This window comes from Juglans microcarpa x Juglans regia, chromosome 4D (genome assembly GCF_004785595.1).
Source record: "Juglans microcarpa x Juglans regia isolate MS1-56 chromosome 4D, Jm3101_v1.0, whole genome shotgun sequence".
Taxonomy (NCBI): Eukaryota; Viridiplantae; Streptophyta; class Magnoliopsida; order Fagales; family Juglandaceae; genus Juglans; species Juglans microcarpa x Juglans regia.
In genome coordinates this window covers 22,358,948-22,379,087 of record NC_054600.1, presented here as the reverse complement: position 1 = coordinate 22,379,087, position 20,140 = coordinate 22,358,948, and the positions used below count along the sequence as shown (strand labels likewise).

General features: G+C 41.9%; 1 protein-coding gene across 1 annotated transcript; it reads right to left on the bottom strand.

Annotated features, from left to right (window-relative positions):
* Positions 1-17,604: 17,604 nt before the first annotated feature.
* LOC121259294 (monothiol glutaredoxin-S1-like) lies at positions 17,605-18,236 on the bottom strand. Its single transcript, XM_041160830.1, has one exon. It carries the CDS (start codon positions 18,104-18,106, stop codon positions 17,795-17,797), a length of 312 nt encoding a protein of 103 aa, XP_041016764.1. The 5' UTR covers positions 18,107-18,236; the 3' UTR covers positions 17,605-17,794.
* Between the last annotated feature and the right edge of the window lie 1,904 nt (positions 18,237-20,140).

Here is a 20,140-nt window from a genome sequence, read left to right as displayed (position 1 = left end):
TCAGAGAGGAGCATGATTACGCAATCAAGCTTAGCTTCAAAACTACCAACAACGAGGCCGAGTACGAGAAACTATTGGCAGGAATGTCGGTAGCCAAGTCATTGGGAACAACTGAGATTGAGGTGAGAGCCGACTCGCAAGTGATAGTCGGTTAAGAAGCAGGGAAGTTCACCACCAAAGGGGAAAAATTGAAGAAGTACCTTCAGTAGGTCGGGGAGACACGCGACCTTTTCAAGTATTTCCATATTCAACAAATCACGTGGGGGAGAACCACAGAGCGGACCATTTGGCAAAGGCTGCCTCGGGCCAAGAAGACGCCCTTTTTCCGGATCATACTATAGCCTGAACGATTGACACACAGGCTATCGGGATCAGCATATATGTAGTCTAGCCAGCACCGCCGGAGTGGGCCGTCGATATCATGAAGTACCTCGGCGAAGGCCTGGTCTTGGACGACTAGGAAGAAGCGTGAAAGATAAATAGAGCGGCACATTTCACGTTGTTGGAAGAAGTCTTGTATAGGAGAGGTTTCTTAGAGCCCCTCCCAGGGTGCATCTTGCCTGAGGAAGCCCAGTACGTCCTAGCCGAGATACACGAAAGAATCTACAAAAATCACTCTGGCGGATGAGCGCTGGCCACCAGGGTCATGTGCACGAGGACTTCGTGAAGAAATGACCTAGGTGCCAAGACATGCGCCTGTCCTCCACCGCCTTATGGAAGAACTGACATCCATCTTGTCCTTTTGGCCCTTCACACAATCGGAGCTCGACCTTATCAGCCCATTTCCCAGGCATAAGGGAGAGTGAAGTTTGTAGTAGTGGTAGTCAATTATTTCACTAGATTCCTATGGAGATTCATAGTCTGTTGGTTCGGCATTCCTCACAGCCTCATATCAAACAACGATAGGCAGCTCGACTGCTCGCATTATTGGTAATGGTGTGTCGAGCTTAGAATCAAAGCCAAGTACGTATCTCTGGGGCACCCACAAGCTAATGGACAAGCAGAGGCAACTAACAAGACCTTGTTGAATATCCTAAAAAAGAAGCTGGGGGACCAGAAAGGGAGATGGGCGGAGGAACTCCCCGGTGTATTATGGGCCTATCGAACGTCCGTTAAGACCCCATGGGAGAAACGCCTTTCGCGCTTGTCTAAAAACCGAAGCTGTAATTCCAGTAGAGGTAGGAATGCCCACGTACCAAGTTCAACACTTCAACCCAAACTACAACAACAAGGGATTAAAAGAAAACCTGGACCTTTTGATAAGTATTATTTTTATGTGATTTTTATCACTCTTTTATTTATGAAAAATATCATTTTTCCTTCAATACTATTAATTTTATTTTATTTCTACATATGTTTATTTATTTTCTTGGATTTGAAGGAATGAGAAGATTTAGTGCAAATGAAAGTATTTTGGTACAAAAGAAGAAACTACAGATCTAGACCGATGAAAGGCAGCGAGATCTAAAGAGAGCTGATGAGATTTGGGTGAGGAGTCTTGTCCTGAGGGCAACAAAGAAATCTTTCTCACTCAAAGGCGAGAAGACTTACCTATCAGTAGGCGAGGAGAGACTCGTTCCTTTGTGACCTCCACGCCCGTTCATTTGTGGCATCCACGTCCGCCAATTATATTTAGCGCATATGGCATCTACTCTCCTCTACCCTCTTCTACAATAAATCTATTGGTGACCAAATCCTCCCGAACTCCGCAATCCAAGTCGCATATCACTGAATCTTCCATTTTAGATAATTTCGTTATTCTTGAGATAATTTCTTTTATGTTAATATTTATCTTTAGAAACTATTTTTTAGATCTTTAGACTAGATTGTAGCCACAATTATCTTGTTTCCATATTCGAATTTCGACATCTATTTCATCCCGTCTTGTGCGATGAATAGGAGACTGGGGGGAGCCTTTGGTTCCGAGTTTTAGTTTTGAGTTTTAAAGAGTCTGAGTCTAGGTTTCGATAGTTCAGAATTTATTCTTGAAGTATTCTTTCATGGCAGATCTAGGGGAGTAAAGGCGATAGCCGCATGTTTCATCAATTGACTCCAACGAAGAACACTAGTTTTATTCTTTTTAATTTCATTATGAACTAATTCTATTTTCTAGAGTTTTGATATAGCCTAGCATTGAACACACAGTTTATATTCCAAGTTATTTTATTTTCAATATTTCCATGATTGAGTGTTTATTCCTTGTTCTTAATGCCTACAATTTTCTAGCTAACTATTTTTCGATCTTTTGGATTGCAATGAGACCGAGAGGTGATTTGTGATTAAAACTCTAGGACTAAACACCATTAGTTGAGCGAAAGTAGAGATGTTTTACTGCGACTAGTGTGATTTTCAAGACAAACCCAAAGAAGTTAATGAGTTTCCAATTGGCTAAATTCACATAGAGATATGAGGTTATTGGTTGAAGATATTTTTGGTATTATTCGAAAGAAAATATTAAATAGTTAAGGGATTTTTATCATCAACTTGAAATAATTGGGATTCTATAACAAGGAAGAATAAATTGTGTAAGATTTGCTAGGAGAAGTCAAATGATCTAGATCTATTCTTATTATTTTTAAAATCTTACTTTTAATGTTCTTTTCTTCAGTTTAATTTAGATAATCTACTCTTTAAAATTCGGTTTTTTCTAAATAGTAATTAATTTAGTAAATTTCAATACTCAGTAGCATAATTATTTCATATGGGTTCGATAATCGTCTTCTTTAAAATATTTTTACTACTTGTTACGATTTTGTGCACTTGCAAATATAATTTTAACTGAACATCTCCTAGAAGAAAGGCCAAAGGAAGCACCAAGACGGACGTCAAACAACAAGAGGAAAGTTGAATAGTATTTTAACAAACGAGTCCGACCTTGGACCTTCAAAGTAGGAGACTTTGTCTTAAAGTAGACGGGAGTCACTACCCAAGAAGAAAGAAAGCTAGGTTCTCGATGGGAAGGACCCTTTATGGTGATGGCCAGTAGAAGGCCCGGCTCTTAGGGTCTGAAGGACCAGGTGGGTCGCGAACTTTCCTACCTATGGAATGTCGAGCACTTGAGAAAATATTTCGTCTAAAGGCCACGGTTTCGCCCAACAATGTAACCAACGACTTATGAATAAGAAAGCACTTATCATTTCATCTCCATTTGCCTTTATCTAAAAGTTTCAATCATACAAGCTGAGCCTCTAGACTCGTAGCGATGCATTGGTCGAGCCAGAGCCTCCTGAGCTCTGCCCCACTGACAACCAATCGGACACAAGTCCCTCTACTTGCCGACGTTTGTGCTACAAGTTGAGTCTCTAGACTCGCTGCGACGCATTGGTCAGGCTAGAGCCCCAGGGCTCACCCACACGACCAGTTGGACACAAGTCCCTCGACTTGCCGACCTTCGTGCTACAAGCAGAGTCTCTAGACTCACTGTGATGCATTGGTTGGGCCAGATCCTCAGGACTCACCCACACGACCAGTTAGGCACAAGTCTCAGGACTTGCTGACCCTTGTGCTACAAGTCGAGTCTCTAAGCTCGCCGCGATGCATTAGTCGGGCTAGAGCCCTAGGGCTCCCCAACACAACCAGTCGAGCATAAGTCCCTAGACTTACCTACCCTCATGCTACAAGCCAAGTCTCTGGACCTACTGCGAAGTATGGTTAAGGCCAAAGCCTCCCGAGCTTTGCCCCACCGGCAGCCAGTCAGACACAAGTCCCTCGACTTGCCGACCTTCGTGGTACAAGCCAAATCTCTAGACTTGCCACAAAGTATGGTTAGGGCTAGAGCCTTCTAAGCTCTGCCCTACCAAAAGCTAGTTGGACACAAGTCTCTCGAGTTGCCGACCTTCATGCTACAAGCCAAGTCCCTGGACTTGCCATGAAGTAGGGTTAAGGCCAAAGCCTCTCAAGCTTTGCCCAACCAATAGGCAGTCGGACACAAATCCCTCGACTTGCCGACCTTTGTGCTATAAGCCAAGTCTCTGGACTTGCCGCGAAGTATGGTTTGGGCCAAAGCCTCCCGAGCTCTGCCCTACTAACAGCCAGTTAGACACAAGTCCCTTGACTTGCTGACCTCCATGCTACAAGCCAAGTCTCTGGACTTGTTGCAAAGTTTGGTTAAGGCTAGAGCCTCCCGAGCTCTGCCCCACCAAGAGCAAGTCAAACACAAGTCCTTCGAACTTTTGGCCTTAGTGCTACAAGTCAAGTCTCTGGACTTGCAGCAAAGTATGGTTAAGGCTAGAGCCTCCCAAGCTCTGCCCCACCGATAGCCAGTCGAACAAAAGTCTCTCGACTTATCGACCTTCGTGCAACAAGCCAAGTCTCTAGACTTGCCGTGAAGCATGGTTAGTGCCAAGGCCTCCTGAGCTCTGCCCCACTAGGAGGCTCTAACCCTATAACAGCCAGTCTGACACAAGTCTCTCGACTTGCTGGCCTTCTTGCTACAAGCCGAGTCCCAGGACTCGCCGCGGGGTTAAAGTTGGGCCAAAGCATCCTGTGCTCTGCCCACAGGGCCTCTAGGAAACAAGTTCTAGACTTGCAGAGCCTCATGACAAGCAAGACCGAGCCCTTAGACTCGCCGCAAGGTTGAGACATTGAGGTTAAGGCTGGGCTCACAGCACGGTTGCCCACATGATCGCGTGGATAGATGCCTGATGAATTCAGTCCCGAGACCCATGGAGATCAATCTCAAGATATTCCCGTTCAAGACCTTCCTTGTAGCCATACCCCCAAGTATTGTTTCGTATGGCTAGAGTGTTCTAGATTTGGGACTTGATCTCCCCCATGTATTGGGCATTAACCTCTTGGCTAGCTTCCACACACGAGATTTGAGTGTCCTGAGCTAAAATGGTGTTTGTGGCATTCACCAACTTGGCTTCGAGGCTACGGGCCAGAGCCTCATTTCGCTGTACCTCTGCCCTCTAGCGTCGAACCTCTCGGACGAACGAAAAGTGCTTGAAAAACAGTTGAGAGTGATGCCTAGAATCTGAGGCCTGCTCCCAAGCCATCTGGTCCTTCTCTTCCCAAGCATCAGGAGCCCCCTCCGGATCGACCGCAACTCTTCCATCTTCTCTAGGTCCCTCTGAACATCGGCGTGCCCATCCCAGAGATGCTTGCACTCCAAGGAGACTCAGGAAAGCTCCTTCTTGGTCCCAGCCAACTCCATCTTCAGCCCAGACTTCTTCCTTTTCAGCATCTGGACCTTCTCCCTCAAGAGCCCGTGGCGTTTCTTCAAGGACTCAAAGTCTTCTATCATCCCTTATGTCTAAGGAGAGAGCCTTGATCTCCTGATTTGCTTTGCTAACCTCCAGAAGGGTAAGAAGGGTCAAGGACTGGTTCTCCTCCTCGAGCTCCCCGCGCTTCTCAACGATAATGCAGGCCAATTGGTCCACGACGTACAAAAGAATAGTGTTAGAATGAGGAAGGGGAGTGCCCCATGGGACAAGCTAAGTAAAAAGAAAAGCATACTTAGGCAAAGAGAGGCCTTAGTTTTTGGGCCTCCTATTCAATTGCCTCGGCCCAAGCCATCTCAAAGCCCGAGCTAGTGGTCTGGCTCGCCCTCGATCAGGCGCGGGAGGAAGAGACTACATCCCCAACTGCCACAAAGGTCGTGGCACGTCCTCGACGGACTCTAACTAAGGACCTGGCTGGAGAATTCTAGCACAACAGCCTCCAATCGTTCAAGAACCTCAGCTTCGTTCATGGGTCCCTTAGATACAGGGGGACCCAAGGAAGGTTCTTTGATCTTCATGGGCCCCCTATCGAACGTGGGCCGAACCTCATCCTCGGCCGAGCTTGGTTGGTCTGTCGGAGGACTTGGCTGGGAAGCCCCCTCCAGAGAAGTAATATAGGAGTCCACCTCTGGTTTTGGGGAAGATTGCAGGGGAGGCGACTTGATCGACACCCGATCGTCACTTAGCTCTATGATGAATATGGAACTCGAGTCCACCCCCTCTTTATCATTGGGCATTAGGACAACGGAGGAGGAAGGAGCCCTGGCCCTAACACTTGGGAGAATTGAAGGGGTAGCATATTCCCGACCGGGGGTCTCTGGGAAGGAAGGAGAGATTGGGGACCCTATCGTGGCCACGGGCGTGACAAGCCGAGCGTACGTCTCCTTGAAGGAGATATAAGTCTCCACGAGGGGCTAGTTGGATGAAGGCGTTTAAGAAGGTAGCCCGGAAGACGTCGTCATCTTCCTCCTTTCCGATAATGAACACCGGTAGAACAGCCTGAAGGTGACCATCGAGCATTGCGCCCCGGGGAAAGTAGTCCCCCAAGTTGGGGAACCAGGATCTTTGGGCACTTGGGTCGCACATGCTATGATCCCCCAGCCTTACTCCTCGAAGCTTTATGGGGGTAGGGGGCCTGGTCCCTCTGGCCCCACTCCGGGATGCGCCCTCTCTATTTCGGGACCCTTCAACCTCACCTTGGGGAGCCCTGCCCACCTTGTCATGAGCCACCTTTGGCCACTTCCCCTTGCTACTGGCCATAGCAGTCCCTCAAGAAGTCTCACCCAAGCACATACGAGCGGTTGAGAATGGTCAAGTAGCTCCTGATATTGACATCAGACAACACCGCGTTAGATGGACCGAGACCCAGGATAGCACTATCGCTAGCCTAGCCTCCTCCTTTCGAGAGAAATCGATAGACAAGCTCTTGGACAAGGAGACATAAGATCAAACAGCCTGAATGAGAAACTCCTTGAGGTCCTTTTCTCCCTCGGGGAGTATTTGAGACAAAGAAAAATTTATGGGATGAGTCCTTGATGTGGGAGTGACACAACTCAAGGTTGGCAATGCACCTCCCAGTCATGCGCGCCTGGAAACTACACAAACTCCTGTCAAGGCGTAGCATGCAATACATCGACAAGAACTCTCGAGCTGTCAAGTCAGGATACTCTTCCAAACTAGCGCTAAGCACCCTCTAATAAATGATGTAGCTAGCCACCAGGAGCCACCAGGCATTCAGATGAAGTTGCTCGAGGGGCAATCCCAGGAAGTTGAGAATGTTGCGAACGGAGTGGTAGAATGGGAGGCGAAACCCATTCGCAAACATAAGGGGATAGAATGCCACATAGGCCACCATCCCTTTAGAATCAACGGCGAGCACTCGAAGCCGTTGGACCTCCAAAACCACTGACGCAGGGATGTTGTACTTCGCCTAAACGCCCGGACGTCATCGAGGAGCTCGACGACTCCCAACTCTTTCTGGCGAAGTACAAGGGTTTGGAACTAGGGCTGTAAACGAGCCGAGCCGAGCCTGTCTTTGGCTTGTCGAGCTCGGCTCGACTCAATATACTCGAGCCCGAGCTCGAGATTTTTTTTTATTCTTCGCTCGAGCTCGGCTCGATAAGCTAAACGCTCAAGTCGAGCTCGTCCTAAAAACGAGTTTGAGTCGAGCCGAGCTCGAGCTCGAACTGTGTATTTTTTTTAATAAGATTTAATAATTAATAAATAAATAAATAAAAATCTAATATTAAATTTATACAACTAACAAATAGAACCTCTATTGAATTATAAAATTTTAAAAAATTTATAAATAATTAATATCTAACTAGTTTATATTTATCCAAAATAACAATATATTATATGCCTACATATATTATTAATACATATACTTAATATGATATCATATATCTATTTCATATATGGTTCTCATATACTAGTATATAAAATTATAAAATTTTATCTACTAATTATTATACAAATTATAAAATATACCTATGAAGTATATATTCACAATATAGACATAAGTAATTAGATTACATATTATATATTTAATTATAAAAGTGATATGCTTATATTATTAGTTACTATATATATGTGTGTGTATATATACATATGTGTATGTATATATTTATCAATATATGAATGAGTTTTAATCGAGTCAAGCTAACGAGTTGACTCGAGCATAAACGAGCGAGCCTTAACGAGCCTTAGTCGAGTCGAGTCGAGTTTTGTCGGGTATGTGTCATTTATAATTCGAGCGGGTATCTACTTTAACGAACGAGCATTTTTTTTTCACGAGTCGAATTTGATTCGAGTTTAATCGAGCGAGTACCGAGCGGACTATCGAGTAGACTGGTTCATTTACAACCCTATTTGGAACTCAAAGAACCTTTCGGGGCCACTGAGGCGACTAAAGAAAACAGTAGGAACGAATGAGAGGAGGACGAAAAACTTGAGGAACATAGAAAACTACGACAGAGAAGAACTCAGAAGGAAAACGGTGACGATGGAGGAAATGAGAAGAAGTAAACGGTGAAAATGAGAGGGGGGAAGAGGCCCTATATAGGGCCACACGCAAATCAAGGCATCACTGACGACACAGGTGAGAGGCCTCGAGAAGCACAATCGGCGCGAGCCTGCACAGACATGGGAAGCCACGTCATGCGTATGGGGAGCACGGGCCAATAAACGACCGGAACCAACTCCTAAGAAACCCTAGAGACTACAAAAATCGAGGTGATGCATGCATTGAATGATGTGGGTATGTAGCCTAGGAAACCCAACCGGTGCGAGTCCATGCAGACATGGGGAGCCACTACTGGCACGTGGGGTGTAGGGGCAAATGCACAGCCTGAGACATGGGGAGACACCCGTACCATATCCAACAGTAAGGAAGTTGGAAAGACAACGGAATCTGAAGTGCCCTCATGCATTAATGACTGGGGGGAACGGCTGCAAGGAACACTCCAAAGGAAGGCGTGACTACGATGTTTAGAATTCCCACCACATGTGTACTAGGAATTCACGGGGTACTCTGAGGGGAGTATTCCCTAGGGTTGGGCTAAAGGAGTAATCCCCAAGGCCTTTCCGCAAGGCCTGAATAGTCCTAAGGCCCCAGGACAAGGGCTGGGCTGGGCTGGGCTGGGCTAGGCCAGGTCAACCCAAAGGGCCTAAGAAGGGAAGCCTTCGGACAACACCCGCTGGCCAGGGGATGGAAGGCATGCCTGTCTGACACCCTTACTGGCCGACACTTAGGGATATCCCCTGTCCCTGAAGCCTAGCGTCCGGACAGGCCAAATGGATGGACGCACCTCACCAGTGCCACACCGCATTTAATGGGATAGAAACGAGCACATCATGACAAGGACCACGCCGCATTTAATGAACCTGGGGCTAGACACACTACGACATGTCTCCCAAGGTGTTAGCAACGGCCACGATCAAGTTTGTTAAGGCTGCTACGCAACAAGGAGATGGTAGGGACACCCGACCCCAGTACAGAGCGACACACCCACCACCTCTCTTTCGAGGATTTTCCTGACCAGGTATAAATACCCCCTCCCTCAGCCAGGGGAGAGATTTAGACTTTTGGACAATTCAGTTCATTATTCTCCAAAAGAGCTCATACTAACTTTAGCATTGGAGGTATCTCCTACCACCCTGAAGCCCTCATTTCTCTTTAGTTGCAGGTGGATGGATTGGGCCCCCATGGAGTTGCTCGGGCTGTGAAACACGACATCAGCACTCCTAAAAGTAAGTTACCTTGGAATTAGACCAATTAGATCATGACACATGTCCTCTAATCGACACAAAAGATATATTTGTTATTCATTGAGTATAGACCGAAATCAAATCCTTTTTTATTTGAAAGAATTTTGCTTATTAAGTTAACCATTTTAAAATGCAATAGTTTCCCATTTTTCTGACTTTTTAGTTTTGGATTATCTTAATAATTGAAATTCGAATGATTAGTTATTAGTTATTAGGTGATCTCAAATTGCATGTGATGGTGTAAATATTTTTACCGAAGTAATGATCTATCATCTTTATATTATATAAAATGATCGGATGAAAGTACTAATATACTTGTTTTAAAAAACTGCTCAATGAATAAACAGTTAAGTCTCAATTATAATGCTGCTAAAAGGGTTATAAAATGATTTTTATGCTTTTGGTGGTGCATTCCTAATTTTTATGGAAGAGAATTGCTAGGTACAAGCGATTTGGAGCATCAAATTGCGTAACAATGCTAACATAATTTTTTTTATTGAAAAAAAAAATTTGAGAGAAGAATATGGTTTTTTGTCTCATAAAAATCATTTGCGTCTTCAATTCGCATTATTTCATTAAACGGATGTCGTACATGTCAGCATTAGTGAGCGAGTTGCTGCACGAACTCGTTTGCAAGAAGAATTGGAATTCCCAACAAGCATGCTTTATTTTCCAAATTTGCTTCAACCTATGGTTTGTTTAAACTTATTATTGTTTGACTTAATAGTTTATAACTGGAATGAGATTATTATCCTTCTTTAGCTTATCATTACGTTTTTTTGGTTATACAGAGCATATTTATATTTTACAACAACTTGTTTTTCATTCAACCGGACAAATCATTGGCCCCACTACTAGTGTGTATATATATATATATATATATATATATATATATATATATATGTGAAAATGATAGACATAACAATTTTTTATAAAGTAACTTATAAAAGTAACATTTACTTTACGTAAAATATACTCTCATTTTAGAACATGATTTTATAAAAGATTATAAAAGGGTTGTACATGTATCATTTCTCACTAGTACTGAAGATCAGATTTTAGTCTTCTTATTTATCAGTAAGTGTACTATATTCTATCACAAACCTTTTTTCTTCATCGCCAGCTTAATTTGTGCAAATATTGATCAGTACTCCATCCTACATCTACCATGCATGCATGCAAGATTAGTACGTACAACTTTGTTTCGATCTAGTAGTACTAGTACTTATTACTACTACTAATACTAATCATGTCATAGGCATGTTGATCTAAACGTATATATTTGTACTTAATTTCTGCATTAAACTTTAAGCTGATCATGTCTTTTTCTAGATACGAAATGAATTAAGAAAATACGTGACAATTAATTAATACATAATTATAATGACCCTTTTTTTTTTTTTTTGTTCTTTTTTTAGCTCGGCGTAGCTAGCAAGAGAAAATAGCTAGGGACAACGTACGTACGTACGTTAACAAGCATGCATGCCGCTGCAGGTTCCCGGAGATCGACATTCTTCTTGTTAGTTTTTGAAATATGAAGATGCAGATCGAACTTAATGCATGTTAGCATGCATTCAGACCGAGAGCTTGAGCTTATATCGACGTACGTACGTACGTATTAACATGTCAAAATTAATGTTAATATTATAGATTATCGAGAAATTAAGCAAGCTGATCATAAATATATACGTACGCAATTAATTAGCTAGCCGTACTCCCGTCGGTGGATGAAGGCATCTTTGCGCACGCGCGAGCTGTTGTTTTCTTCTTTTAGTACTCCTCTCACGTGGTTCGCTATTCCAATTATTCCCGCCATTGTGCATGATCGGGCATTTTGTGACTGAACAGATGTTTTCGATGATTTTTTTTTTTTTTTTTGAACCCAGGGACCAGTTCTATTCTGCATGCATATATATCATCATGATCAGTATCAAAAATAACACCACAGCTGGAGAGGTCAGCACAGCGTCCTCAACAAATAAGCCGATCATCGCACAAGCTATGGAATAGTCTAGAATACTTTTACCTTTCTATACGTGTCCCATTCTGTTAGAAAAGAATATGCTTAATCTTTGTGTATAAATAGGCATTGTATATTGCACATTACCATTAAGAAAACAAAAAGAGATTTCGTCCACTTCTTTATTACTTTTCTGTTTTTCATCATGGTATCAAGAGCCGTGTAAGGACTCACGTCCAAGCTCATCCATGGCTGCGGAACAGAACCCCTCCAAATTCGCCCTTCCTTCTCCCTCCCATTTCATCACTGTCAAGTTAACTCATGACAATTATCTTTTGTGGAAGGTGCAACTTATGCCTTACCTCAATAGTCAAAATGTCTATGGGTTCGTCGATGGTACCACTACTGCCCCGACTCTGCTTGATCCTGTAAAGCCAAGTTCTAAATATTTGGCCTGGAAACAGCAAGATCAAGGCATCATGACAGTCCTTATTTCCTCCCTCTCCGAAAATCTAATAGCACATGTCATCGATGCCTCCACCTCACGAGAAATCTGGACCATTCTAAAGGACCTCTTTGCGTCCAAATCTCAAGCACGTACCATGCAACTCCAGTATCAACTTACCACACTCAAGAAAGGTTCAGATTCTATTGCCGACTACTATCAGAAAGCAAAACTGATTCGAGATACACTTGCTGCTGTTGGTAAAATTCTAACCACCTCTGATTTCATCACTCATGTGTTGGCTGGCCTGGGTACTGATTTCGACTCAGTTGTGACTTCAATCACTACCCATGTTGATCCTCTCACCCCATCTCAAGTCTATAGCCACCTTCTCACCCATGAAACCAGACTCTCACACCAGCAAACCATACTTACCTCTTCTCCTGAATTCTCGGCAAATTCTACCACCACAAATACCACACATTTCAGTACTAGAGGCAGGGGTTCATCTCGCGGTAGAGGAGGTTACAGGGGTCGTGGCCGTGGCCGTGGTCGTAATGGTGGTCGGTTCACTCCCTCCCACTTCACCCAAATTCGTCCCTCGTGTCAAGTATGTAGCCGACAAGGTCACACTGCCCTTCAATGTTACTACAGATTTGATCACAGCTATCAATCCCCACCTCCTCCCTCTCTATCAACCCTTTTTACTTCCGCCCCATCTTTTCTCAATGACACTGCATCGTCTGTTGATAATAACTGGTATCCCGATTCCGCAGCGACTCATCACTTTACTCACAATTTTTCTAATCTGTCTTTGAATCCATCTGAGTACAAGGGAGATGAGCAAGTACGTATAAGTGATGGCAATTCACTACCCATTCATCATGTTGGCAGCTCCACAGTTCCTTCATCTTTTGGCAATCTTCTTCTCTCTCAACTCTATCATGTTCCATCTCTTTCAAAAAATTTAATCTCTGTTAAAAAATTTTGTGAGGATAATCTTGTTTTCTTTGAATTTCATTCCTTTTGTTTTTATGTGAAGGATTCTCGCACCAAGAAAATACTACTCCAAGGACCTACTAGAAATGGCATGTACGTCTTACCCTCTGCTCCAGTTTCTCATCAAGCTCTCACTACTTCTTGCGTCTCTTCTTTCCAGTGGCACGTACGTTTAGGACATCTGTCTATGCAACTTGTCCAGCGAATAATTTCACAACTATCTCTACCTGTGAAGGCTTCTCCAAAACAAAATGGGTTATGCTCATCTTGTTGTCAAGCTAAACTCCACCAACTTCCATATGCGTCCTCTGAGTCTCCGACCACAGCTCCCTTACAACTTCTGTTTACTGATGTCTGGGGTCCTGCTCCCATGCTGTCTAGGGGTGGTTTTCGTTATTACTTGTTTTTTGTTGATGACTACAGTAGATTTACATGGATGTTTCCCTTAAAATGTAAATCTGATGTAATTCAAGTTTTTCTATCTTTCAAACGTCATGTTGAAACACTTCTCAATTCAAAAATACGTGCCTTACAATCTAAATAAGGAGGTGAATTTCAATCTCTTAATAGTGTTCTACAGTCATTTGGCATTGCACATCGTTTATCTTGTCCATATGCTCATTCTCAAAATGGATCTGTTGAAAGAAAACACTGACATATTGTAGAGACAAGCTTAGCACTCCTTGCTCATTCTTTTTCACCTCAAAAATACTGGTCTGACGCTTTTACCACAGCTGTTTATTTGATAACCGACTTCCCACACATGTGCTCAATAATAAATCTCCTTTTGAAATGTTGTGGAATAAATTTCCAGACTACACTTTTCTAAAAACTTTCGGATGTCTTTGTTGGCCCAATCTTAGACCATACAATAAACATAAAATAAATTATCGTTCTCTTCCTTGTGTCTTCCTTGGATATAGTCCTGATCACCATGGTTATTTTTGTTTTCATCTTCCCACCTCCAGAATGTATGTGTTTCGAGATGTCTTGTTTGATGAAAGTGTCTTTCCATTTCAACAAATCATTTCCAATCCAACGTCTTCTACTCCATCAAGATTGCCCATCCCTCTTATACAGCCCACAGAACTTCCTCTCTCAAGGCCCAGCACAGCGTCACTTGTTATTCCGTCCACTTCTAGTGATTAAAGCCCACGGCCCACTTCTCCCAATCTATCTCCAAGGTCCAGTATCTCACCTTTTAGCCCATCTCCTTTCTCTCCAGAATCTTCTACCTCCCTCCGTCCATCCAACATTTCATCAAGGGCTCACTCGACATCTCCAGAAGCTTCTTCTTCTCCATCGCAATCCTCCTCTACTCATCACATTCAAACCCGATCCAAGTCTCACCTTTGCTTCCCAAAAATTTGAACCGACGAAACCATAGCTTGGCCAAAGCCGCACGCTCATACCACCTCGGCAACTACCCCCGATGAACCCTCCTCTGTCATTGAAGCATCCAAGTTTCCCAAATGGAGGAAAGCCATGCAAGTTGAGTTTGATGCTCTTCTCTCCAATAACACTTGGAGTTTAGTCCCTCCCACTTCCTCTCAGAACCTTGTTGGATGCCGATGGATTTTCAAAACAAAATACCTCTCTAATGGATCGATCGAGCGACGCAAAGCACGACTTGTAGCCAAAGGCTACAGTCAACTCGAGGGACTGGATTATTCAGAAATGTTTAGTCCAGTTGTGAAACCTACAACTATCAGGTTGGTGCTTTCTATTGCAATTTCTGCTCAATGGCCGATTCATCAATTAGATGTACAAAATGCTTTTTTGCATGGCTCTCTCGATGAAACTGTCTTTATGTCTCAGCCCACGGGGTTTGTTCATCCTCAATTTCCTCACTATGTGTGTAAGCTTAACCAAGCTTTGTACGACCTCAAATAGGCCCCTTGTGCGTGGTATGCACGACTGAGTAGAAAGTTGATTGAGCTGGGATTTGTTGTTATAAAATCCGACACTTCATTGTTCATTTATCGCCAGCAAACAGTGGTTATTAACTTCCTGGTTTATGTTGATGATGTGGTTTTAACTGGTTCTGATTCAAATGCTCTTACACAGCTTATTCATAAGCTATGTATTGATTTTCCCTTGAAAGATCTAGGTTCACTGAATTATATTTTGGGAATTGAGTGTCACCGAACCTCCACAGGACTTGTTCTTTCTCAAAGAAAATACATCCTTTCTGCTTTTGACTCTACCTCTATGGAAGACCCATCACTTTACAGGAGTGTGGTAGGAAGCTTGCAATACTTGCTATTAACAAGACCAGATTTAGCCTTCTCAGTAAATAGAGTTTGTCAGTTCATGCAAGCACCATCTGTTTCTCACTGGCAATCAGTAAAACGCATCCTACAGTATTTGAAGCAAACTATGGATCATGGCTTAATTATCACACCATCTTCTTCTCTTACTCTATCTGCCTTTTCGGATGCCGATTGGGCAGGATGCCCGGATGACAGAAAATCTACAGGAGGCTATTGTGTGTTCTATGGTAAAAATTTGATTTGTTGGAGCTCCAAGAAGCAGTCAACCATTGCTCGATCCAACACAGAGGCTGAATACAAGGCCTTAGCTAATGCAACCTGTGAACTCATTTGGGTACAGTCTCTACTTTCAGAATTGGGCATTTTTTTGTCCAAGCCTCCTACTCTCTAGTGTGATAACTTGGGAGCTACCTACCTCTCAGTTAATCCAGTGATGCACTCTAGAACGAAACATGTTGATATTGATTACCATTTTGTACGGGATCACATTTATAACAAGACTTTGCAAGTCTCCTTTCTCTTAAGTAAAGATCAAATAGCGAATGTTCTTACCAAACCACTGTCCACTGCCAGATTTTGTCTGCTTCGGTCGAGCCTCACAGTACTGCCAGCACTGCTTGGCTCGTAGGGGCATTTCAGAAATAACACCACAGTTGGAGAGGTCAGCACAGCATCCTCAACAAATAAGCCGATTATCGCACAAGCTATGGAATAGTCTAGAATACTTTTACTTTTGTATACATGTCCCATTTTGTTAGAAAAGAATATTCTTATTCTTTGTGTATAAATAGGCACTATATACTGCACATTACCATTAAGAAAACAAAAACAGATTCCGTCCACTTCTTTATTACTTTTCTGTTTTTCATCAATCAGGGATAAGATTTATTACGTATGTGGTTATAATCGTTTAATATTCCAAACTACTAAGTAGCTAGCTAGAAATCAAGAGACTGGCCATTTTGATCCCCCCTGATCATCGGTGACATGATCTAGCTAGGCTACCTTGCAGCGCTAGCTATAGCTTTTGATCTCATTGGAGTTGAGGAAAATGATCCAGAGTAGTGGCCAATTGCTAAGTGCGCATAACCCTTTTTTTTTCTTTTTCTTTTTTTGGCCAAAAGGAGGGCAGTACCTCCGACACTTTATTAAAAATCTTCACTTGTGGCGGAGGGAAACATTGGTTACAAAACAAACCAACTCCGTAACTAATCCTCTAACAAACTCTTCCCCAAACATAAAAACTAATCACTCATCCTCTACATCTAACATACGTCGTGCCCATTTTATCCAATCTATACAACCCTGTAATCACCCGAGGAAAGTGTAAACAATCAATAAATATGTTATTCTCGCCCATTGCACCACATTTCACCAATGCATCCACTACTTGATTCCCTTCTCTAAATACATGAGAAATAGAGAAATCAAAATCTGCCAAAAGCATCAAAAGCTCATCCCAATAATCCCAAAGATATCACACTGTACAAATTTGAGAACATGTCCACGAAACCACCAATAAAGAATCACACTCTATGTCTATACACCTTAACCCCCACTGCCAACAAATTTTTATTCCCTCAATAACAACTTGAACCTCCGCTTCGTTATTAGATCAAGAATCAAAGAATTTTGAAAAGCCAAAAACCAAATTTCCCCCATAATCTCAAAGCAACCCACCCCCGCCTGCAAGACCTGGATTCCCAACACAGCTGCCATCAAGATTTAATTTCAAGCGTCCCACTCTCGGTTTAACCCATCGCAAGACCTTCACCAGCACTTTAGACTTCTCAACTATCGGCACATTTAATCTCCTCAGAATGTATTCATCCATGATTGACAGGTGCTGCACCTTGACAATCCGAGATGCCAATATCTGCACCCAGTATTTTATAGACCACCACACTTCCCATACAGACTCAACCCTATCTTCCATTCTCACCATACATCTTCCTAAGTGTGCATAACTTGGTCAGCTAGCTAGCTAGATCATGATGAGCTTCTTCTAATTCCCTTCGAGAAGGAAGCTAGCTAGCATTAATTCCCGTATTCGATCGAATTATATATCCCCGATTAATGTACTAATTCTCATTCAGAAATTTATGATTCATCATCATCATGATAACCCATGAACTAGGAAGAAATTAAAGGAATTAATTAGTATGCACGGCAAGCAAATATATATATATATATATATATATATATATATATATATATGGAGATCAAACAGTACGTATATATACTTGGCATGCACTTGCTCATGTATTTATTTTCTAGCACAAGGATTAATCTTGCATTTAGTTAATTGGTTATTCCAAGTACCAACTAATTATAATGTGGAAAAGAGACAATTAATGCGGTTCTAGTCAACCAAAACGCGAGCACTACACGGAGAGAAGATAATTATATAATTAATTAGACTCGAACAAACATCTCATGTCAAAACTACATATTTATTATATATCATGGGCGTACAAAAAAGGCTTATTCGAACCTTATCATGATTAGTTAGTAATTAATACAGTAGCCAAAATATTGATCAGTAGTACATGCATGATCTAGATGATCATTAATATATATATATATATATATATATATATATTTATATATAAATATTACTTGATGATCAGACCCATATCGCTCTGGCCTCTCTGAGTAATGGCTCTAGCTCATTCCTAAGAAGTAGACTGTTGACCTCTTTGCTACCACCAATTAACCTCTGCCCTATGAACACAGCCGGTACGTTTTCTTGACATCCTAGCTGTTGCAGCGCCCTCTGAATATGCGGGCCATCTGGTACCTGATCCAGCTCGTAAACTTTAGGGTTTGCTCCAAAGCTACCTATTACTGACTTGACGGTCAAGCTCAGGCAAGAAGAGCTCCTATTGCTGAAGATCACCACTGGGTACTCACCCACCAACCTCCTTACGGTCTCCATTAATATTACAGATAGAGGTACTTGCAGGAATTTTGCGAATTGCGTCAAAGAAGCTTAATTGTGCATGCAGTGAGTTAAAGGCTTTGCTGTGAAGAGCTTGAGCTCCAATTGATGTCTATTTATAGAATCCGTTTTAGACTGTCTGGTTCCTAGAATAACAACAGAAGGGGATGAATAAAATGTGCACAAGAATACAATCGGATCAGTCCTAAATTACTCTTTATGATTACTACTTGATAATGACTGAAGTGGCGCTTTTTACACAGAATAACAAGTTGCAAAGTAGCTTGAAAATGTATCCACCCATCATCTTAGCAACGTTAAGGTTAATGTTGTCATTTAGGAACGTCAGTACTGAATGACAAGTTGCATATATATCGGAATATTAACATGGAAAATGTGATGATCATTGGGATAAAATTAGTACATTATTCCTCGAGCCAAAGTACTTATCCTTTTTTCAGTGACAAGGTACTGATTGATATAAACATTAATGAATATTAACCAAAGTAGCTGCAGGTACTTACTGTGGGTACCGACATATATGCATGCATGATCGATGGAGGATTGATACAAGAAAATCTTATTCCAAATAAATAAATAAACATATTAGACAGCATCCAAAAAAAAAAGGGGCTTTGTACGTTTTTTCGTGCATGACATTCCTAAATTCATTCACTAGAATTCATTTCGCGATTTTAGAGTCACATACACGCATGCATGCATACATACATAAAATTCAAGAAAACCGAAAGCTAAATAATTAAAGGGAGATCAAGTTTTGGGCCAAAAATAAAAAATAAAAAGATGCTTATTAAAGGTAATGATCTTCCCAAACAGGTTGAAAATCTATGCAATGGCCGTACAAAAAAAAAAGAAGATGCCTTCAAGACCCACCACATTATCTTTTTTCACACATTGCACTAATTGGAAAGATGCGCCGCTAAGATATTCTCTGCGTTAAATGGCTGATTAGTACCCTAAACTTTGGACCAAGCTGCCTATTATAATGTCATGATCAATATATAAATATCACGTGTGTCGAAAATATAACCATATAAAAGCTTTATTTTGATGTCAAAAGAGTTAAGAGACCGTTGAACCGAGATCAACACAATATATATATATATATATATATAGGAGTATCGCTACATGCATTATCAGAAAAGAAAATGGTGATCTGCTAATTGTGAGATATCGGTCAATCAATTAAGAAGCAATGGACCTTATCAAAGAGGCATGACCGTAGTTGATCACTTTTTTACATATAATATGTAAAGAACAAAGGTACATTTATATATTTGGTGATAGCCCACAAATGCATTATCCACTCAAAATCCATTTTTTAAAAAAGGAAAAAAGAAAAGAAAAGAAGCAGCGGGGATAGAGAGAGAGAGAGAGAGAGAGAGAGAGGTCAATGTGCCAGGTCGAGATGCCACTTTGTAGCATAATCATGTGTGTGTGTGCGCGTGCGCGTGCGTAATGTGTGTGCGCGTGTGTATGTATAGTAGTATACATTGTGCTCTCAGGGATTTCACACCATTAATTCTTTAAGCAATATGCTCAAAGCAATGTACATTAATTAGGAAACTCCTTTCAGTACTCGATCGTAGCTACAACCATAGCTTGTGCGTTCTAAAGAAACACTTCCATAGAGCTAGCAAACCGGCCTTGTGATCATGATTGTCAAGGAAGTAAAACTGATGATATGGCTTATGGTATACTACTGCATCACCAACATGATTGTTCAAACCACAGCTTATATACATTGTCAAAATTTTTAGTAATTTTGCGCATGATTTAATCATAAATAGGAACTGACGCAACCACAACTATTTTTAGCGATGCAGTTAAGTTTTCGCCGTTATAAACTTTTTGAGACGGATTACTACCGACCACTTAGCGGATAAACTAGTTGGACGGGAAATATCATTTGCGGCATAAATTGGATTTGGATTATTTAAATCAATGTGATGATTTTAAACTCCTTTCTTTTCAATGTGATTTGAAGTTCAGGATTTTGAAAAGAATTTG